At 42.2% G+C, this 23,807-nt stretch overlaps 1 protein-coding gene across 2 annotated transcripts in view; it reads left to right on the forward strand.

Moving 5' to 3' along the window:
- The window catches only part of LOC111981552 (connector enhancer of kinase suppressor of ras 2-like), an 81,609-nt gene that overhangs the window by 31,472 nt on the left and 26,330 nt on the right, over window positions 1–23,807 (forward strand). The window contains exons 9-14 of one of the 2 annotated variants that reach the window (XM_024012866.2): window positions 6,427–6,573; window positions 17,521–17,654; window positions 19,215–19,429; window positions 20,570–20,656; window positions 21,462–21,709; window positions 22,115–22,149. In XM_024012866.2, the coding sequence (XP_023868634.1) occupies window positions 6,427–6,573; window positions 17,521–17,654; window positions 19,215–19,429; window positions 20,570–20,656; window positions 21,462–21,709; window positions 22,115–22,149 (866 nt within the window). The remainder of the gene's footprint in view (window positions 1–6,426; window positions 6,574–17,520; window positions 17,655–19,214; window positions 19,430–20,569; window positions 20,657–21,461; window positions 21,710–22,114; window positions 22,150–23,807) is intronic. The other variant, XM_024012867.2, reaches the window with a different exon arrangement.

The following is a 23,807-nucleotide window of genomic DNA, read 5'->3' on the forward strand; positions in this document are numbered from 1 at the left end:
CCTGTTTTCCTGTCGAAAAGTCCTTATGACAGATGCCACTGTATATCTGCTCAGCGTCAATCCGTGGTTCACAACATGGTCCACTAGTGTTGCACGAATGTCATTTGATAAGTTTGGTCCTCTTCTTCTTTGTGCACGTTCTCCTCCTGCTTCAGGTCTTCCTCGACCTCTGGCTCGGCTTCTGCCTCTTCCTCTACCTCTACCTCCTTCTTCTCCTCCTCCTCCTCCTCCTCTGTGTACTCCTCCTCTCACCCTCACTCTTCTTCTGACTCCTTCCATATTGGTTGAAGGCAGGTGAACCTACCTGCTGCATTTTTATAGTGCTTAAACCTGATTGGTGTGTCTACAATTTAGCAATCATGTGTTTGTGCACCTGATGGCTGTGTTTAACAGATTGGCTCATAGGTGTGGTAATTGGTGTGGTCAGTGCTTTGGAATTGCAAGGAAGTGACATCATGATATACTTCTGTGTCTGATGTATACAAGTGTGTCTAGTGTTTTGTAAATCACTGTGTGTAATGTTTTGCAAATAGTGTGAAGCTGACAATGTGCTTACAGTTGTGCAAATCTAGCCTTGTGGTTTGCTCCTTGAGTGTAAGGTTTTGCTAATTGTGGGAAAAGTTAAATTTTAGTGTGTAAGCAATCGTAAAAAACTGTAATAAAAAAATAAAACATAAAAACCTTATTTACACAAGTATTCAGACCCTTTGTTATGAGACTCGGAATTGAGCTCAGGTGCGTCCTGTTTCCATTGATCATCCTTGAGATGTTTCTACAACTTGATTGGAGTCAACCTGTGGTAAATTCAATTGATTGTACATTATTTGGAAAGGCACACACCTGTCTATATAAGTTCCCACAGTTAACAGAACATGTCAGAGCAAAAACCAAGCCATGAGGTGGAAGGAATTGTCCGTAGAGCTCCGAGACAGGATTGTGTTAAGGCACAGATCTGGGGAACGGTACCAAAAAATGTCTGCAGCAAGAACACAGAGGCCTCCATCATTCTTAAATCAAAGTTTGGAACCACTAAGGTCAGGGAGGTGACCAAGAACCCGATGGTCACTGACAGAGCTCCAGGGTTCCTCTGTGGAGATGGGAGAACCTTCTAGAAGACAATCAATGGCCAGATGGAAGCCACTCTTCAGTAAAAGGCACATGACAGCCCGCTTGGAGTTTGCCAAAAGGCACCTAAAGGACTCTCAGACTATGAGAAACAAGATTCTCTGGTCTGATGAAACCAAAATGTACTCTTTGGCCTGAATGTCAAGCGTCACGTCTGGAGGAAACCAGGCAACGCTCCTCAGCTGGCCAGTACCATCGCTACGGTGAAGCATGGTGGTGGCAGCATCATGCTGTGGAGATTTCTTTTATCGGCAGGGACAGGGAGACTAGTCAGGATCGAGGGAAAGATGAACGGAGCAAAGTACAGAGAGATCCTTGATGAAAACCTTCTCCAGAGCGCTCAAGACCTCAGACTAGGGCTAAGGTTCAGCTTCCAATGGGACAACGACCCTAAGCACACAGCCAAGACAACACAGGAGTGGCTTCGCGACAAGACTCTGAATGTCCTTGAGTGGCCCAGCCAGAGCCCGGACTTYACCCCGATCGAACATCTCTGGAGAGACCTGAAAATAACGTTGAAGTTGGAAGTTTACATACACCTTAGCCAAATACATTTAAACTCAGTTTTTCACAATTCCTGACATTTAATCCTAGTAAAAATTCCCTGTCTTAAGTCAGTTAGGATCACAACTTTATTTTAAGAATGTGAAATGTCATAATAATAGTAGAGTGAATTATTTATTTCAGCTTTTATTTATTTCATCACATTCCCAGTGGGTCAGAAGTTTACATACTCTCAATTAGTATTTGGTAGCATTGCCTTTAAATTGTTTAACTTGGGTCAAACGGTTTGGGTAGCCTTCCACAAGTTTCCCACAATAAGTTGGGTGAATTTTGGCCCATTCCTCCTGACAGAGCTGGTGTAACTGAGTCAGGTTTGTAGGCCTCCTTGCTCGCACATGCTTTTCAGTTCTGCCCACACATTTTCTACGGATTGAGGTCAGGGCTTTGTGATGGCCACTCCAATACCTTGACTTTGTTGTCCTTAAGCCATTTGCCACAACTTTGGAAGTATGCTTGGGGTCATTGTCCATTTGGAAGACCCATTTGCGACCAAGCTTTAACTTCCTGACTGATGTCTTGAGATGTTGCTTCAATGTATCCACATCATTTTTGCTCATGATTGATGCCATCTATTTGTGAAGTGCACCAGTCCCTCCTGCAGCAAAGCACCCCCACAACATGATGCTGCCACTCCCGTGCTTCACGGTTGGTATGGTTCTTCAGCTTGCAAGCCTCCCCCTTTTCTCCAAACATACGATGGTCATTATGGACAAATAGTTCTATTTTTGTTTCATCAGACCAGAGGACATTTCTCCAAAAGTACGATATTTGTCCTCATGTGCAGTTGCAAACCGTAGTCTGGCTTTTTTATGGCGGTTTTGGAGCAGTGGCTTCTTCCTTCCTGAGCGGCTTTTCAGGTTATGTCGATATAGGACTCGTTTTACTGTGGATATAGATACTTTTGTACCTGTTTCCTCCAGCATCTTCACAAGGTCCTGTGCTGTTGTTCTGGGATTGATTTGCACTTTTCGCACCAAAGTACGTTCATCTCTAGGAGACAGAACGCATCTCCATCCTGAGCGGTATGACGGCTGCGTGGTCCCATGGTGTTTATACTTGCGTACCATTGTTTGTACAGATGAATGTGGTACCTTCAGGCGTTTGGAAATTGCTCCCAAGGATGAACCAGAGTTGTGGAGGTCTACAATTTTTTTTTTGAGGTCTTGGCMGATTTCTTTTGATTTTCCTATTGATGTCAAGCAAAGAAGCACTGAGTTTGAAGGTAGGCCTCGAAATCCATCCACAGGTACAAGTCCAATTGACTAAAATTATGTAAATTAGCCTCTCAGAAGCTTCTAAAGCCATGACATCATTTTATGGAATTTTCCAAGCTGTTTAAAGGCACAGTCAACTTAGTGTATGTAAACTTCTGACCCACTGGAATTGTGATACAGTGAGTTATAAGTGAAATAATCTGTCTGTATGTCACGATCGTCGTCTGGAGAAGGAGAGGAGGACCAAGGTGCAGCGTGGTAAGTGTTCATTATTTTAATAAAAATATGAAACGCTTGACAAAACAACAAAAAACGATAAACGAACAGTCCTGTAAGGTGAACACACAAAACAGAAAACAACCACCCACAAACACAGGTGGGAACAGGCTACCTAAGTATGATTCTCAGTCAGAGACAACGATAGACAGCTGCTTCTGATTGAGAACCATACCAGGCCAAACACATAGAAATACAAAACAAGGACAGCATAGAACACCAGACATAGAATGCCCACCCAAACTCACGCCCTGACCAACCAAAAAGAGACACCGGATGCACTGGACCGTGGAGGCGCACTGGCGGTCTCGAGCGCAGAGCTAGCACCACRCGTCCTGGCTGGATCCCCCCTGTAGCCTGGCAAGTGCGGGGAGTTGGAACAGGCCCCACTGGGCTGTGCTGGCAAACTGGAGACAACGTGCGTAGGGCTGGTGCAGTATACCCCGGGCCGAGGAGACGCACTGGAGACCAGATGCGCTGAGCCGGCATCATCCCTCCTGGCTCGATGCCCACTCTAGCCTGGCCAATTCGAGGAGCTGTGATGTAGCGCACCGGGCTATGCGTGCGCACTGGGGACACCTTGCGCTTCCCCGCATAACACAGTGCCTTCCCAGTCACTCTCTCGCCACGGTAAGCACGGGGAGTACAGGTCTCCTACCTGAGTCTGCCAATCTCCCCGTGTTCCCCCCKAAAAATTCTGGGGCTGCCTCTCGTGCACTTTTCCACGAGCCAACTCCTCATAGCGTCGCCGCTCCGCTTTTGCTGCCTCCAGCTCCTTTTTCGGACGGCGATACTCTCCTGGCTGTGCCCATGGTCCTTTGCCGTCCAGAATTTCCTCCCATGTCCAGGAGTCCATGTTCCCACACTGCTTGGTCCTTTGTAGGTGGGTGGTTCTGTCACAATCGTCGTCTGGAGAAGGAGAGGAGGACCAAGGTGCAGCGTGTTAAGTGTTCATTATTTTAATTAAAATATGAAACACTTGACAAAACAACAAAAAAACGATAAACGAACAGTCCTGTAAGGTGAACACACAAAACAGAAAACAACCACCCACAAACACAGGTGGGAACAGGCTACCTAAGTATGATTCTCAATCAGAGACAACGATAGACAGCTGCCTCTGATTGAGAACCATACCAGGCCAAACACATAGCAATACAAAACAAGGACAACATAGAACACCAGACATAGAATGCCCACCCAAACTCACGCCCTGACCAACCAAAAAGAGACATAAAAAGGATCTCTACGGTCGGGGCGTGACACTGTAAACAATCGTTGGGAAAATTACTTGTGTCATGCACAAAGTAGATGTCCTAACCGACTTGCCAAAACTATAGTTTGTTAACAGTAAATTTGTGGAGTGGTTGAAAAATGAGTTTTAATGACTCCAACCTAAGTGTATGTAAACTTCCGACTTCAACTGTAGCTGTGCAGCGACGCTCCCCATCCAACCTGACAGAGCTTGAGAGGATCTGCAGTGAAGAATGGGAGAAACTCTCCAAATACAGGTGTGCAAAGCTTGTAACTTCATACCCAAGATGACTCGAGGCTGTAATCACTGGCAAAGGTGCTTCAACAAAGTACTGAGTAAAGGGTCTGAATAATTATGTAAATGTCATAACGTTTTTTATTTTTTAATACATTTTTTTAAAACTGTTTTTGCTTTGTCATTATTGGGTATTTTGTGTAGATTGATGAGGGAAAAAACGATTTAATCAATTTTTGAATAAGGCCGTAACATAACAAAATATGGAAAAAGTGAAGGGGTCTGAATACTTTCCGAATGCACTGTATAGTCCAGTCAATATGATTCTGGTGGAAATGGAGATTTAGTATAAAAACAGCAGGCAGGAGGTTATAAACGAACAACTAATATAATCAATGCACTGGGAGGACTGGGGCTATTGCTGTAAATTATTTAGGTTTGTGTCACCATGGTGGATGCATTAATCAGGTCACTTGTGATGTTGTCATACTGAGCAGGGGCAGTGTCCTAGCTCGGTAGGGGACAATTTGTAGTAGGCCTAATTTCACATTTGTGATGTATATTTAAAGAAAAAGGGCACTATAGCTCCTCCTGCCCAAACAAAGACATACTAATAAGGTGTGGTTGCAGTACCCTGTCTTACTGCAGGATACAAAACAACTAGTTTACCAACCAACCAATCACAGAGATTACACATTTTATGACATGATGCTGTGTTCAGAAACATGAGACAGTGGATGAGACAGTGGATGTGCCAATGAACTGTCATATGCCTGGGCGAACCTCCAATAGAAGGTTGCAACTGACACACCAGGGGGCCAGAGACTAGCTAGCTTATTACATGCTAGTGTGATCTACCACTGCAGTTTCCAGTAAGCACAGAAGCTGGTGTGAACACAGAGACAGTGTCTCAGACAAACAGAAATGTGTGTGTGTGTGTGTAGAGGGATCTGTTGGTCTTTTTATAGTTTGACTATGTCGCCATGCCAGTCCCTGAGTTGAATAATGTAACCTGTTTACAGATAAGTTACATTATTAACATTGGCACTCTACAGTGCACGGGGGAGTTGAGGGGAACTGAACAAAGCAAAGAGGAAGAGAGAGAGGTGCTCTGCTCAGCGTAGCATAGAGAGGGAGGGAGGAAGGGAGAGAGGGAGGGAGGGGGACGTGACCTGCTTTCTCTGCTCCCCTGCCTCTACTGGAGCCTGCCTGGGAGCACACTGCCATCAGCAGAACCAAGCTCACTGTAGCACAGCTGCACACTGTCTGTCTGCTGCGGGACAGAGCCCAGTTGAGCATGGTGCTGATGCTTTGTGACGCATTATAGGTCGGCACGAGGTGCAACACTATCTGTTAAACGTTGTATAACGTTGTATAACGTTGTAACAACAGATAGGACAGAATTCTGAAAATTGTTATGTTCAGTCAAGAAAGGAAGTAATTGGAACAATATTTTGTCTGCATTGTATGAAACACTTCCCAGCACATACTGTTTAGCTAACAGTTTTTGTGCCAGACGCCATTATTTTCCAAGCACTGTAATTTATGGGAATGTACTGTAGGGTATTGGAATGATAGTGCAGTTGTTTTCACCGTCATTATCTCCGGCGTCATTATCTCAGACATGGTTGGTAGAGGAGATGTTCAGAACTACAGTAACTAGCTACGGCAATTTACTAGTTCATGATTGGTTGAGTATTTCATCAGCCTTACTGAGTGTGTTGTATTGTCTCTCTCCACTGTGGCATATTTGTGCAGGTGGGCTGGCAGCTGAAGAACCTGGTGAACGCCCTCAGAGAAGACCCCAACGGAGTCATCCTCACGCTGAAGAAGAGACCTCAGAACACTCTCACGTCTGCCCCTGCCCTGCTCAAGAATGTACGGTGGAAACCCCTTGCACTCCAGGTAATTATGTTATGATGTGATATTGAGAATGGGGTTCCTATATGTGTTTGGATATCTGGTTAGGATTCCTTCTGGTAGATAAGAATATCGTTTTTTCACCAATTCACCTGGGAGCTGTGTAATTTGAGCGATAAGAAACATAGCGCTCATTATTGATAATGACCAACTGGCTTAGTAGTTCCTTATGGGGGCCGCATTGTGAATAGATGAGATTATGATACATGATGAATTTAAGGGTAATTATCTGCAAGTTAGCACTTAACTTGTACCCCATACCTGGCCACCCTAAATTTAATTCTAATGGATTATGTGTAGCATCAGTGAATGGAGTTAGTGAATCTATTGTGCTGCTCAGTATGGATGGAGTACAGARAGTACAGTATGTGGGACTGGCTGGGGGAAACAGGGACTGCCTGAGGAGGATGAACAAAGACAGAACACTAGCTGGGGAGGATGATGGTAGAGGGGGGTTTACATCATAACTGCCTGGATGTTTTTTTCTTTGGGAGCCCTGGACTGCGTGAGAGCTATTTTTAGCTCTGCACTAAGCTCACTCATTTTCATGCTGCATGGGTTGCCTTGATGACGCCCAGGAACGTTTCTGTGGTTACGTGTCTTTGGCATCTGCAGTGAAATCAGTTAATGTGTTCAGATAATCAGCACCTTATCCTCATATCTCAACATGTGAAGCTAGAATGGTTGCTTCTGTATGGGGTGTGTAGATAAGCACTGAAGTATCAAGGCGAGACCCAAATGCAGACACAGGAGGCAGATGGTTGAGGTCTTACAATGTGTATTAATCCAAAGGGGTAGGCAAGAGAATGGTCGTGGACAGGCAAAAAGGTCAAAACCTGATCAGAGTCGAGGAGGTACAAAGTGGCAGACAGGTTCGTGGTCAAGGCAGGCAGAATGGTCAGGAGGGCAGGTACAAAGTCCAGAAACAGGCAAGGGTCAAAACCGGGAGGACTAGAAAAAGGAGAATGCAAAAAGCTGGAGAACGGGAAAACCGCTGGTTGACTTGGAAACATACAAGACGAACTGGCACAGAGAGACAGGAAACACAGGGATAAATACACTGGGGAAAATAAGCAACACCTGGAGGGGGTGGAGACAATCACAASGACAGGTGAAACAGATCAGGGCGTGACAGAAGTCATGTCAGGGAAATAATTATGTATTGATTATTTGGCACGGTGGCATGTTTTTCAGTTTGAAATAAACAGGGTTCTGCTTGAGTTATGCTTCATTATTGTGGCTGAATAGAATTGGAGAAAGAAATGAGTATTGGATTGCCCTCCGTGGAGGATATTGTGGTGATTCCTCTTTTTTATTTATTTTTGCCATAATTTTGGGGATTCTCACGAACTTTTATCAATAGAAAGGTCCTTTGAAGGAACTATTGTTGACATATATTTGACCTTTGTATATTAAAGCATAATTGAGAAATAAATAATTGAATTTTGAATATTTTAGATTTTTTTTCTTTTAGTACTCCATAATGTTTCATCGGTAGGTGCTACAAGCAAAAGTTGGTGTCATATGAAGCTTTACTGCTTGCTCTGTAATATGAGCAGTATTTAGATTTTTATTATACATTTACATTTATTAATATTGAAAAATATAAAAATGGATATTGAAAAATATAAACATGTGCAATGCCTTCAGAAAGTATTTACACCCCTTGACTTTTTCCACATTTAGTTGTGTTACAGCCTGAATCAAAAATGTTTTTAAATTGAGATTTTGGGTCACTGGCCTACACACAATACCCCATAATGTCAAAGTGAAATTATGTTTTTAGACATTTTTTACAAATTAATTAAAAATTAAACGCTGAAATGTCTAGAGTCATTAAGTATTTAGCCCCTTCAGGGCAAGCCTAAATAAGTTCAGGAGTAAAAATGCGCTTAACAAGTCACATAATAAGTTGCATGGACTAACTCTGTGTCACGCCCTGACCGTAGAGAGCCGTTTTATTTCTCTATTTGGTTAGGTCAGGGTGTGATTTGGGGTGGGCATTCTATGTTGTCTATTTCTTTGTTTTTGGCCGAGTATGGTTCCCAATCAGAGGCAGCTGTCTATCGTTGTCTCTGATTGGGAATCATACTTAGGCAGCCCTTTTTCACACTTTTTGTTGTGGGATCTTGTCTTTTTGTGTTGCATGTGTTTGCACTACTAGCTTTACGTTCGTTGAGTTGTTTATTGTTTTTTTGGTGGAACATTTAAAATTAAAGGAAAATGTACGCATACCATGCTGCGCCTTGGTCTCATTCTAATGACGGACGTGACACTCTGAGTGCAATAATAATGTTTAACATGATTTTTGAGTGACTACCTCATCTCTGTACCCCACACATACAATTATCTGTAAGGTCCCTCAGTCGAGCAGTGAATTTCAAACACAGATTCAACCACAAAGACCAGGGAGGTTTTCCAATGCCTCGCAAAGAAGGGCACGTATTGGTAGATGGGTAAAAAAAGCATATTGAATATCCTTTGAGCATGGTAAAGTTGTTAATTACACTTTGGATGGTGTATCAATACACCCAGTCACTACAAAGATACAGGCATCCTTCCTAACTCAGTTGCCGGAGAGGAAGGAATCTGCTCTGGAATTTCACCAGGCCAATGGTGACTTTAAAACAGTTACAGAGTTTAATGGCTGTGATAGGAGAAAACTAAGGATTGATCAGTGGGGATTTTAGCATGTAAATCTTGATGGGGCAAGAAATAAATAAAGTGGGATGCATGCCATTAAAGCCACTACACAACACTAAACAATACATTAATTGCACTATAACGGTGACAAACGGTACCCACAAACTGTTAGGGCCTACATAAAGCTGTCCCGAAAAAAGTCCCAACATTTTACCACTGCTACACCTGGATATCAGCGGAGTCTTGTCTGGCAGCGAAACAGTTAATTCAGCTTCATTTACTACTTGCTTAAACAAATGTGGTTTCTAATGACAATTGAGATGTACAAACTATGGCATAAGAGGATAAGTGGATAAGAGGCCATCTTCAATTTCGATTAAGACATTAATGTGTGAAATAGGACGGACGTAGTCAATAACACTTTTGAAATGTACAGTGACAGAATTCAGAACATGGGCCATTCTTATAGTGTTCTTGGTGTACGGGGGGTACACCAAGTCAGATGTAACGGCAGATTTCCTCCTCTTCGTCTAAAGAGGAGGTGTAGCAGGGATCGGACCAAAACGCAGCGTGGTAAGTGTCCATGTTTTAATAGAAACAACTGAACATGACACAATACAAAATAACAAAGAGAATCTAACCGAAACTAGTCCCGTGTGGCACAAACACTGACACAGGAAACAAACACCCACAAACCAACAGTGAAAACAGGCTACCTAAATATGGTTCCCAATCAGAGACAATAAATGACAGCTGCCTCTGATTGAGAACCATATCAGGCCAAACTAGAAAACCCCACATAGAAACAGACAACATAGATAATACCCACTCAACTCACGCCCTGACCAACAAAATAAAAACAAAGTAAATAAGGTCAGAAACGTGACATCAGAACTGTAGGAAAAATAAAGGGGGCATATAAGCAGACAATGAAAGCTCTTACAATATTCAATGATTACATTTCTCTAAAACAGGTTATAGGCTACATGTGCACCACCAAGTCAGAACAGTAGGTGAAATTAAGAGGGGTAAATAGACCAAATTATTAGGGTGAGGCACATGGGCTACTAAATCTTACTACACAACATACACTTAGTATTACTTTCTTAGCTCCAGTATACATATCTCCCTGGCATATTACATAATTTATGCAGCAGCATACAATAGATTTTTGAACTCACCTTGTTGTGCTATGCTCACTTGAACAGGAAGGTGGCGCGGAGGTCCTTTGTGGGAACATTTTGTGATTAAAGTCTGGCATTCTCTGGATTTATGGTGCTCTCAAAACAACTGGGAACTCTGAAAAAAAACAAGGTCGAATCCAGTCGGAGCTCGTTTATTCCCGACTTCCAAGTTGTCTTGAACTCACTGAAGTCAAGTTTTTGCAGTTCCGAGTTAACAGTTGTTTTGAGCGCGGCACAAATCATGCTTCATTGACAGCATGGCCAATGTTGAATGTTTATCATTTTAAACTTGGAAAAGAGCTCCTTAATACCAGATTTGGGACCACACATCCACTGTCACTGATTCCTTCTAAACCACTCATTGTTGAATTTGCGATTTCCAACTTGTTGTGACCTTGAGCCTTTTTGGATGGACACTTCTAATGTAACTCTATGGCAGCACCAAAGGGGCTTGAATTTTCAAGGTCTAACCATAGACTTGGCGGTGACATAGTGTCCCCATGAGTGACAGAACACTGAGCCAATTACGGCACAACGCTACGTATTTTCTGCTGGCTTGCCCCACCACCACAGAAAGCACTGAGCTAGGCTGAAACACCTGCATTTTCAGCTGCCTTACTCAAGTAAACAAAAAAGAGAACATGTTTGCATGCGGCTTTATTAACTCAATGATATATATATATTTTTTAACATTGTTTGCAAACTGATATGTGACACGTATTAATGCCAAAACAACATGCAAAACATGTGGGGCTCAAAACAGGAGGTACTGCCCCACCTGCCCTGAATGACGGGTCGCCACTGGGATGGATCAAAAACATTGTCGTTACTTCACAATCCTAACCTAATTGACAGAGTGAAAAGAAGAAAGCGTGCACACATTACAAATATTCCAAAACATGCATCCTGTTTGCAACAAGGAACTAAATTACAAGTGCAAAAAATGTATGAAAGAACTTAACGTTATGTCCTGAATACAAAGCATTATGTTTGGGGCAAATCCAAAACAACATATCACTGAGTACCACTCTTCATATTTTCAAGCATGGTGGTGGCTGTATCATGTTATGGGTATGCTTGTCATCGAACTAGGGAGTTTTTTGAGATAAAAAGAAATGCAATAGAGCTAAGCACAGGCAAAATCCTAGAGGAAAACCTGGTTCAGTCTGCTTTCCAGTAGAGGCCAAATATACACTGGAGTTGCTTACCAAGACGACATTGAATGTTCCTGAGTGGCCTAGTTACAGTTTTGACTTAAATCGACTTGGAAATCTTGAAAATACTTTATAATGGCTGTCTAGCAATGAACTTAAGAGAGTTTGAAGTATTTTTTTAAGCAGAATGTGCAAATATTGTACAATCCAGATGTGCAAAGCTCTTAGAGATTTAACCAGAAAGACTCCCAGCTGTAATCACTGCCAAAGGTGATTCTAACATGTATTGACTCAGGGGTGTCAATCTGTATTTCATTTTCAATAGATTTGCAGAAAATCTAAAAACATGTTTTCACTTTGTCATTTTGGGGTATTGTGTGTAGATGGGCGAGAAAAAATATAAAATGTATCCACTTTGAATTTAGGCTGTAACACAATAAAATGTGGAATAAGCCAAGAGGTATGAATACTTTCTGAAGGCACTGAAAGTATAGCATTTTTGATTTGGCTCATTTTTCAATATATTGTTGAACATAATATACTTTATGGGCATATCAAAGTTCCAGAGTAGAATCTTTGCTACTTTTAGAGTTATGATCCGATTTGTAAGCATTAGTTTCAAGTTCCTTGGTGTCCACATCACCAACAAACTATCATGGTCCAAGCACACTAAGACAGTTGTGAAGAGGGCACGACAACACCTTTTCCCCCTCAGGAGACTGAAAAGATTAGGTATGGGTCCCCAGATCCTCAAAAAGTTATACAGCTGCATCATCGAGAGCATCCTGACCGGTTGCATCACCGCTTGTTATGGTAACTGCTCAGCATCTGACCGTAAGGRGCTACAAAGGGTAGTGAGTACGGCCCAGTACATCACTGGGGCTAAGCTTCCTGCCATCCAGGACCTATATACTAGGCGGTGTCAGAGGAAAGCCCAAAAAATCATCAAAGACTTCAGTTACCCAAGTCATAGTCTGTTTTCTCTGCTACCGCATGGCAAGTGGTACTGGACAGCCAAGTCTAGGACCAAAAGGCTCCTTAACAGTTTGTACCCCCAAGCCATAAGACTGCTGAACAATTACCAAATGGCCACCGGATTATTTATATTGACACCCCCCCCATTAGTTTTTTACACTGCTGCTACTCGCTGTTTATTATCTATGCATCGTCACTTCACCCCTACCTACATGTACAAATTACCTCGACTAACCTGTACAACCACACATTTACTCGGTACCGGTACTCCCTATATATAGCCTCGTTACTGTTATTTAATTGTGTTACTTTTTATAATTTTTTTAACTTTAGTTTATTTGGTAAATATTTTCTTAACTCTTTCTTGAACTGCACTGTTGGTTAAGGGCTTGTAAGTAAGCATTTCACAGTAAGGTCTACATATGCTGTATTCGGGTCGCATGTGACAAATAAAGTTTGATTTGATCTGTGATGTCATGCTCCAAATAAGGGCATATACGTCACAGAGTTTGCCCCAGGAGAGCGCACATGCACAGGTGTTACCCATCTCCGCGGTTTTTACCCATCTCCGCTGTTGTTGCAGTCAGCCACATAACATAATTATATAAAATATTTGCAATTATTTTGGGTGGGAAAGTTCCTTACTCAAAAAATAGCTCATTTGGCTGTACGCTTTCAATAAAACAAAGAATTTGTCCACAATTCGAGGTTTTCTCAATCACTCTTTGACTGATAATTGAGCAGAGCTAGCAGTGCACAAAGACACATCACGAGTCACGTGACCCATTTTTTCAGCTTTCTAGTTCTAGACTGCAGGGAAAGAGAGGAGGAGAAGACAAACTCCACCTAATGTATGGAATCACTTGGGATTGTTTTTATTTTAGGTAAACTTTCCCTTTAAGTGGGTTAAAATCTTCCTGGAGAGTGTGTATGGAGGGACATGTCTTTATTCATATAAAAATTCAGATTTATTGAATTCTCCATGTGGTCTATATTAAAAGGCACTTCAATTGAACATAACAGGCTTTTAAAATTCAATATTGGTGCACAATTTCTACTTAAAATATCAAAGGAAGCAAAAGGCACTCATTTTGTGGAACGACCCAGCATCTACAGATGAAATATTATGTATTCTTCAATTAATCCAACTTCAATTAATTATTTCTCAATTATTCTTTAAGAAATAATCCTTCCTCCAAAGGACCCATCTATAGATAACATTTCTGGAAATTCTCACAATTCATGGTCCTTTTTTGTTCTAGTTTCGTGAGGAATCAGGCGTTGTTGGCAGTCTTACAGGTAACACAAACAAATACACACAAAGGTTACCAATCAGTCACAAACACTGTTTGGTTAATGAAGCACCTCAGAGTTAAATGACAGCATGCCGGGTGGCTGTAGGAGCCATTGACATATGGTACGAACACTGTTAGGGTGACTTTGTCTCCCAGGACTGTTTATGATGGATGTTTCAGTCAGAKAGAGTCAAACCACGACAGCTCAACACGGCTTGGAGAAAGGGTAGGCATGTTCTATTATTAATTCAACTCTTTACGAATCATATGATGACAGAGAAGCATATGGAAAATCCAGGTAGTAGAGGACAAATATAATGTGAGATGAATTTGAAATGAGTCTTCAGTAAACTCCTATCAAGCACTCAGTGTTTCCCATAGTGAATAAGTCAATGAAGAGTGAACCTAGCCATCTGTTCATCCAGTATACAGCAGTGGTTCCCAAACTGTGGGGCATGAGGGGTCGGAACTCAGTCTGGCTTTCAACTTACTCTTGAAAGTTGTAGTAATAGAATGCACAAGGTACAATTTCGAAATTGGGTAGTGCATCATCAGTTTTCCTCTTGTCATGTCATTCATTGCATACCTTAGAGATCTATTTATAACTTGTCAGAAATGTCCAGGTCAACTAACCCATGTCAGCTAATGTTTTTTAGCTAGATTTTTTAGCACATAGAACTTGTGCTAAAAGGGTTTTAGTCACTCAAATATTTGAGTCAAGATTCCAATTGGCTCATTCATCCCCCCTCCTCTCCCCTGTAACTATTCCCCAGGTTGTTGCTGTAAATGAGAATGTGTTCTCAGTCAACTTACTTGGTTAAATAAGGGTTAAAATAACAATTTAAATGAAAATATCACACAAATACATATTAGACATGGCAAAATGTATAGAACTGCAAGATTTTCTCCACCAACAAGAGGGGTGTGAACAATGCTTGTGCCCATAGAAATAGAAATAGACATGGCGCACACATGCAGGAGGGGCGCGGGATGTTCCCCAATGCTGGAAGGGGGGCCTGAATGAAAAAGTTTGAGAACCCCTAATATACAGGAGAACCCTCAGCTGCCGTGGTCAGACTCATAGGACACAGACATAGTGGGAGGACTACCAGCTTTAATCATTATTTTGTACGGTAGTGTCTTTTTATCTCTTGTTTTGTTTCTTGCCCCGTTCCTAACCCACTGCTTCATATTGAATTATTTTTGTTTTATCTTGCTTTGGTCTGAGAGACATGAACAATCTAACAGTTGGGCTATTTTCTTTTGACAAACATTTAGGCCATATTTTTTACTTTTCTTGTAGTAATGTATTAATAATGAAGAAGAACATAAAATGGATTCTATTTTGATTTTCTTGTAGAATGGTATTTATTATTAATTACAGAAGTCCCGTAGAAGGAGTGAGCTCTAGATGTTCTGAAGCCTCCATTTTATAGGCTTAGTCATAAAGATTTGTCATTTAACTTTTAAAATCTATTATCTTTTATTGTGGCATAACTTTTCATCTAATTGTCAAACAATCACTTCAAAGGGCTCCTTTACTAGGCTACCCGTGCATGTTAATTCACTCGCAACATACAAAAGTATGTGGACACACATTGAAATTAGTGGATTGAATATTGCTGACATGTATATAAAATCGAGCACACAGCCATGCAATTTCAATAGACAAACATTGTCAGTAAAATGGCCTTTACTGAAGAGCTCATTGACTTTCAACCTGGCACTGTCATAGGATGCCACCTTTCCAACAAGTCAGTTCATCAAATTTCTGCCCTGCTATAGCTGCCCCGGTCCACAGTGCTGTTATTGCGAAGTGGAAACGTCTAGGAGCAACAACGTCTCAGCTGCAAAGTGATAGGCCACACAAGCTCACAGAACGGAACCGCCGAGTGCTGAAGTGCGTAGTGCATAAAAATCATCTGTCCTCGGTTGCCACACTCACTACCAGTGGTGGYAAAAGTATCTAATTGTCATAAAACTAAAGATACTTTAATAGAAAATGACTCAAGTAAAAGTGAAAGTCACCCAGCAAAATACTACTTGAGTAAAAGTCTAAAAGTAATTGGTTTTAAATATACTTAAGTATCAAAAGTAAATGTAATTGCTAAAATATACTAAAGTATCAAAAGTAAAAGTTGAAATCATTTCACATTCTTTATATTAAGCAAAGCAGACGGCACCATTTTCTTGTATTTTTTTATTTGTAGATAGACGGGCACACTCGTCTAACACGTTTTTGTTTAGTGAGTCCACCAGATCAGAGGCAGTAGGAATGACTAGGGATGTTCTCTTGATAAGTGTGTGAATTGGATCATTTTCCTGTCATGCTAAGCATTTGAAATATAACAAGTACTTTTTGGTGTCAGGGAAAATGTATGGAGTAAAAAGTACATTAGTTTCTTATTAAGGAATGTAGGGTAAGGAATTTGGTGTTAAGCTCGCCAGGCCTAATCACCCAACATCAGTGCCCYKCCTCACTAATGCTTGTGGCTGAATGGAAGCAAGTCCCCACAGCAATGTTCCAACATCTAGTAAAAGTTGTCAAAAATATAAATAGTAAAGAGATAGCTCAAAAAACTACTTAAGTAGTATTTTAAAGTACTTTTACTTCAGTAATTTACACCACTGCTCACTGCCAAGTTTCAAACTGCCTCTGAAAGCAGCTGGTGTAACAGCCTACAGTTTTCTTGACATTTTGTTTAAATTATTGCGATAAGTTGATGTTTTACCGGTACAGRGTGGGGCCAAGCTTCCTGCCATCCAGGACCTATAAACTAGGTGATGTTAGAGGAAGATCCCCAAAAATTGTCAAAGACTCACGGCAAGGGGTACCGGAGCGTCAAGTCTAGGACCCAAAGGCTCCTTAACAGCTTCTACCCCGAAGCCATAAGACTGCTGAACAATTAATCAAATTGTTCAGCAGTTGTATTTTTTTAAACTTTAGTTTATTTAGTAAATATTATATTTCTTGAACTGCATTGTTGGTTAAGGGCTTGTAACTAAGAATTTCACAGTAAGTTCTACACCTGTTGTATTCAGCGCATGTGACAAATGAAATTTGATTTGATTCATCTTAGAAGTACACTCGAAAGAGGAAAAGGAAAATATATGAAAATGTAGTTGTTCACATCGGAAGGTGATGGTCACAGGACCTTTATCAATCAGATGTTGTTGGTCAAAGGGTTTAGTCATCACAGTAGGTTACACTTCATAGTGCATCTCCTGGGGAGAGATGGCTCATGCTCACCACACTTGACACATCTTGACATTAATGATGCATAGTCGTTATCACAGAATCCCTTGTTGCTAGGGGTCTTGTTGCTATCCCCTCCATAGTTTCCAACAGACCTCTCTCAAGAATTTCTTGGTTGCTATGGACGAGATCGCTGTTGCTAATACGAGCCACTTCACATCCTCTCCTTGTCTCAATAACTTCATTCAACAAAGCATCCTATCCTTTTCACTAGCATAGTGTTTATTATGTGCCAGTGTGTTAAGTGAACTGTGTGACATTGCACCACAATCCTCTATTAGCTCAAACATGGAGTATGCTATTCTATAGGATTTTACTCATGAATCTTGACATGAATGCCATGAATGAAAAATTWGTACATTTAGGAAATTGTCTCATACTACTACAGTCCTGCTGTCTACATGACTCCACCCTTGTCCCTACAGCCCATCCCCACCAGTCCCAACAGTGACTCCAACACCCCGCCCAACAGCATGGGGACCATGGGGATGTCCTCTACGCTGGACAGTGGCCATGACGTCTTCATCTTGTCCCCAGTCTCTGGCCTTTATGGACACAGGTGAGCCTAGAAAACCCCATACATACAGTTGAAGTCAGAAGTTTACATACACTTAAGTTGGAGTCATTAAAACTCATTTTTCAACCACTCCACAAATTTCTTGTTAACAAACTATAGTTTTGGCAAGTCGGTTAGGACATCTACTTTGTGCATGACACAAGTKARMTTTKCAACAATTGTTTACAGACAGATTATTTCACTTATAATTCACTGTATCACAATGTCAGTGGGTCCGAAGTTTACATACACTCTAAGATGACTGTGCCTTTAAAACAGCTTTGGAAAATTCCAGAAAATTATGTCATGGCTTTAGAAGCTTCTGATAGGCTAATTGACATCATTTGAGTCAATTGGAGATGTACCTGTGGATGCATTTCAAGGCCTACCTTCAATCTCAGTGCCTCTGCTTGACATCATGGGAAAATCAAAAGAAATCAGCCAAGACCTCAGAAAAAAAATTGTAGACCTCTACAAGTCTGGTTCATCCTTGGGAGCAATTTCCAAATGCCTGACGGTACCACGTTCATCTGTACAAACAATAGTACACAAGTATAAACACCATGGGACCACGCAGCCGTCATACCGCTTAGGAAGGAGACGCGTTCTGTCTCCTAGAGATGAACGTACTTTGGTACGAAAAGTGCAAATCAATTCCAGAACAACAGCAAAGGACCTTGTGAAGATGCTGGAGGAAACGGGTACAAAAGTATCTATATCCACAGTAAAACGAGTCCTATATTGACATACCCTGAAAGGCCGCTCAGCAAGGAAGAAGCCACTGCTCCAAAACAGCCAGAAAAAAGCCAGGCTATGGTTTGCAACTGCACATGGGGACAAAGATCGTACTTTTTGGAGAAATGTCCTCTGGTCTGACGAAACAAAAATATAACTGTTTGMCCATAATGACCATCGTTATGTTTGGAGGAAAAAGGGGGAGGCTTGCAAGCCGAAGAACACCATCCCAACCGTGAAGCATGGGGGTGGCAGCATCATGTTGTGGGGGTGCTTTGCTACAGGAGGGACTGGTGCACTTCACAAAATAGATGACATCATGAGGCAGGAAAATTATGTGGATATATTGAAGCAACATCTCAAGACATCAGTCAGGAAGTTAAATCTTGGTCGTAAATGGGTCTTCCAAATGGACAATGACCCCAAGCATATTTCCAAAGTTGTGGCAAAATGGCTTAAGGAAACTTGTGGAAGGCTACCCGAAACGTTTGACCCAAATTAAACAATTTAAAGGCAATGCTACCAAATACTAATTGAGTGTAAACTTCTGACCCACTGGGAATGTGATGAAAGAAATAAAAGCTGAAATAAATCACTCTACTATTATTCTGACATTTCACATTAAAATAAAGTGGTGATCTTAACTGACRTAAGACAGGGAAGTTTTACTAGGATTAAATGTCAGGAATTGTGAAAAACTYAGTTTAAATGTATTTGGCTGAGGTGTATGTAAACTTCCTTCTTCAACTGTACAGCTAATGTTCACTTCATTGTTTAGTCCTTTAGCACCTGACTGATCTTCTCCATAACCATACCTGTCAATCACAGAGACGAGATAGGTATCATGTCCTGCGATGACATCAACAAGTACAGTCTGGAGAAGATGGGTATGAAAGGCTCGGAGTCTCCCAGCTTCTACCTGGACCATGATGGGGGCAAGTACTTCACATTGGTGGAGGAGGACTGTCTGGCCCTGGGGCAGGAGTATGAGACCAGGGGCCGCTCCACAGGGGTCAGGCGGAGGGACAGGACACCCACCCATGGTGAGTTACCCAGCCCAGATATGTAGCACTACCTACCAACCAGCCTTTTCAATCTGGGCGGTAGTTTAATGTTAGAGGAGCATTGAAGGGTGGAATGCCAGGCGAGGTGGGTAACTCCCCTCTCCTGCCTTCATTTAAGCGCATTATCATACAGTGTACCCAGCTGTGAATGGCACGTGGAGAATGTACAGTAAAGCCCCATGGCAATTGCTATGCATAGAAGAGATTATTATTATGCACCCCAGCGTATTTATGTTTCACATAAACCTCTCCCTTTTACAGTCCAGCCCCACCCCCACAGTCAGACATCCCKTTCCCCTGTCATTGCCCCTTCATCAGCAGCAGCACTGCAGCTGTAGGATGGCCAGCAGCACGATGAATATTCTACATGCCACCTCTGTCTGCACTTCACATAATGAGCTCATTCACATTACTGCACGGGATGACTCCGGAATCTTTAGTGAGTGACACACTATCTGCCAACACTGAGACAAGGAAAGGAGGTCTTTGAAAGCCGTTGATAATGTACAGTATTCTATCCGTCCATCTGACAGAGAGATGGCGATGCATTGTTTCAGCGCCCTCCTGGCTGTTGAGGATCTGTTGAGGCTCTGTTGAGGCTCTGTTGAGGCTCAGTTTGTTGTGTATTGTACAGTGTGTAGTGGTGCAGGGATAAATCCCTTTGGCTCTGCCAGACGGAGTGTTTTTCATGTTAACAGCCTGCCAGGGAAGTGAGGGTGGATTGCTTCCAAGCTCATAATGGCTCCAGGCAGGGTACGCTCCGCTCATCCCAGTCTGTGGAGGCACCATGTGCCATGACATGGCTCCATCACAGTCTCTCATGCTCACACATTCACACACGTGCAACAAGCCTACTGTTTTCCCTTCACTCTAAAGATGACTTAGTTTCAACTGGATTCCCATGCTATAACCTACTTCTCTTATACCCCTTACTGCCATGCCTGCACTTTAACCTCTGTCATGCAGACATCCACCCACACACAGCCACTCCTCTCTCACCATCTCTCTCTACAACCCTCTCCTATCCCTCTCAGTGAGACAGCCCCCCCGTCTTCCCTCAACTCCTAGCTCTCTCTCCACTCACACCTTAGCTGACATGCTACTTGGACTTCTTTCCAGGTGACCTCAGGCCAGTTTCCATGCCAACGGATTACAACTGGATGGCAGAGACAAAGGAGCCAAATATGTACAAGAGAGGTAGCAGAGGTGGGTCCTTCAGTTCAGATAGTCTCCCCAGTCCCCCCCTTAAATGCTTTGACTTTGAGAAGGAAATAGCTTTGGCTTCACTGTGTCTGCAAAGTACAGACGCCTAATGAGGACCAATCACCGTCCCCACTTTCAACAACACATAACTAATCGCCTGCTTCTTTCATTAATTTCACTGGAACTGCCACACATACACTGGTTTCTTTTGACATTACCACTGAATCTTGACAGAAACATGATTGCGCATTTAGAAGTCTTTTCAAACTGCACTGTATAAAGATGAAGCTATCACATTTTTAAAAAGGAGATTCAATCAACTAAATATAGGCATTAATTAAGTTGAAAACCTAATCTTTGTTTTGCACGTGGCTGATTTCAGTGTTGTTTAGCTTCGTGAGACTATGTACAGCAGTTATGTTGAGCGGGCTGTAGTGATAGCATCCCACTCGCATGACTTGTGTTATAAATAGCGAGTGCAAAAACATATCTGCCTCCCTCTGCTCTGAAACCACACACTGTTGGGGCTTGCCCTCACTGATAGGAGGTCACGTAACAGAGGTTGGTTTCTGTGGAAACATGCTGGTCTGTGAGAATGGAAAACATTACCTCAGGACTGCTCTCACTTTGACTTTCTTTTCCATTCCAAATGTTGTTTCACTAAACCGTTGGTAAGAGGTTGTTTTGCCATCAAGCATTTAATGTGATAGGCACTCTGGGCCTCCTAATGAACATATAATTACCTCTCTAGGCTTCCAAATGACACAACTTTGCTCCCCTCTTTCCCTCCCTCCCTGACCTCTGCTAGACTCAGACAACTCCCTGCTACGTTACCTGAATGACGATAAGATCCTAGTAATCCAGGAGGAGCCGGACGTGTCCAGGGAATGCAAGCGGGACACTGGGCGGCGTACCCGCAAGAAGAGTCACAACCCCAGCAGCCCCAGCTATCCCATCAGCCCATCCCTGCTGGCCCCGCCTGTCAGACTGGACTCAGGACCGCCAGAAGGCCTGCCCTTCTCACTGCCTGAGAGCAACACTGTGCCAATGTACCACGTGAGTCAGCACAGCTACTATTTATTTTTTATCAATCTGCACCAGTTCAAGAAGGATATTATAGCTTAACACTCAGACATAGTGGCATAATGGTCTGACAATACAGATTCAACCTATTTGTGTCACAGAGCAGTGCCATTTTTCTGTGGTTWAAGCTTTTTTGAGGTCACAATCAAAATTAAATAAAAGGTGAGTCAGAAGAGTGCCACCCATACCACCTCTATTTCCACAACCCCAGACACCCCATGGTTTCTGCCTGGGCCCAGGGACTCTACCTTCCCCTGATCTACTGATTTGCCTGCCTGGTCACAACAGGAAACAAAAGCCATGCTCTGAGATAARAGTGCGCTGTGATCTCTCTCTCTCTTTCTGTGATGCGCTAATCTGCTCTTTACCTTTCCACAGAGAGCTGGAGACACACTGAGAGCTGACACTGACAGGTGAGTGAGCATTACTTCTCCATGGGGATCAACGGGACAGGCCAACTCAATGGCCAGAGAATATTGCCATGGTTTTGTGAGGAACATGGATTTATTTGCTGATTCAGAAATTGATGTGTGGGAGTTTTTTTGCTTAAGCTATGGAGGCAAGTTGTGCTACTTTGAAATTGATTGGTACAATTTCCTCTGAAGTAAATTGAGAGTTTTTCATAAATGATCAAAATGTAATTGATAGATAATTTATCTTATGAATGCTTTGTATTAGTTACCTATTTCTGCTTCTTGTGAGTGAAGTAAATTTCCGTCATCCTGCATACCATCATTTAAATTATTCTAGTAGAGAGGACTTTTTACCTTCAGTGTGTTGTTACAATGTATTAACTTATAGATGCAGTCTGGGACCTCACGCACTTACAAATTCCTAACATATTGTACGAATTGGAATTAGTAACATATCATACGAATTGCTTAAAATTGCGGGACGAAACATATCATACGAAACGGATGATGTACTACATAATTGTGTAACATTTTTGGGGACCAGTTACGGCTCATGAGCACTACTTGCAAAACTACTGGCTGAAATTATACAAAAGCTATGGAGCATCTCTTTAATTGAATTGGCCAATAGGCCTCAAGAGAAGGAGATTTTAACATAAATCATGAGGGTTGCCAAGCAGAACATATTTCCTCTACCTTTCATTGACCTAAATCTTATTTCCTGTTTCTATTTAAAAAAACACTGTGCTTTGTTTCAATTTATGCTACAATCCTACCCAATTCAACACCTTACCCATAGTCAGTGTTCAGTGGGTGCTCCAACCATGTAGGTTTAAAATGGGGGTCTGGCAGTAGAGAATTCCTCTCAGCCATTGTTACAGTGATGAGTGCTAATAAGGTCATCATAGATAGCCAGCATGAGTAGCACATTCCCTGAGTGGTTCATGTTGCGTCGTGCTGAGTTCTACTGAGACACAGAGACTGGCTGAACCTGATTTCCTGCCACCTGCTCTGTGGTTTAGGTTGCTTCTTTCACTTGCTGGAGGCAATACATTATTTTTAGAAATGTATCACGCTTTAGATCATTCTCATTGGTAGAATGGATGCACCAGCACTCAGTTTTACACAGAGTTTCTGGATAGGTGAAGGCCTCACTCAGTGTTAGAGTAATTATGTTAAAACCAAGGTGTCAGTATAATGGAAAGCTGCTGTGTGTTTCACATACTGTCAATAGTCTAGGTGATGTGGATAAGGCGTAGTCAGGCGCAGGACACAGATGAGTAATAATCGTACKTTTACTCAATAAACAATCTTCCATCAAGGATAACAAAATTTCAGAGCACATAAACGAGACAACAATAAACACGCTCAAAACCATGATGGAACCAGAGGGTTAAATAGTTATAATAAATTATAACGTAATGGAAACCAGGTGTGTACAATCAAGACCAAACAAAAGGAAAAAGAAATGTAGATCGGTGGAGACTAGAAAGCCGGTGACATCGACCACCAAACGCAGCCCGAACAAGGAGAGGCACCAACTTCGGCGGAAGTCATGACAGTACCACCCCCCCCCCCCGACGTGCGGCTTCATCATACCCCTCCCACTCCACAAGGTACTGAAGGCCCCTCGCCCGATGCCTTGAGTCCATGATGGC

This window comes from Salvelinus sp. IW2-2015, linkage group LG20 (assembly GCF_002910315.2).
Source record: "Salvelinus sp. IW2-2015 linkage group LG20, ASM291031v2, whole genome shotgun sequence".
NCBI lineage: Eukaryota > Metazoa > Chordata > Actinopteri > Salmoniformes > Salmonidae > Salvelinus > Salvelinus sp. IW2-2015.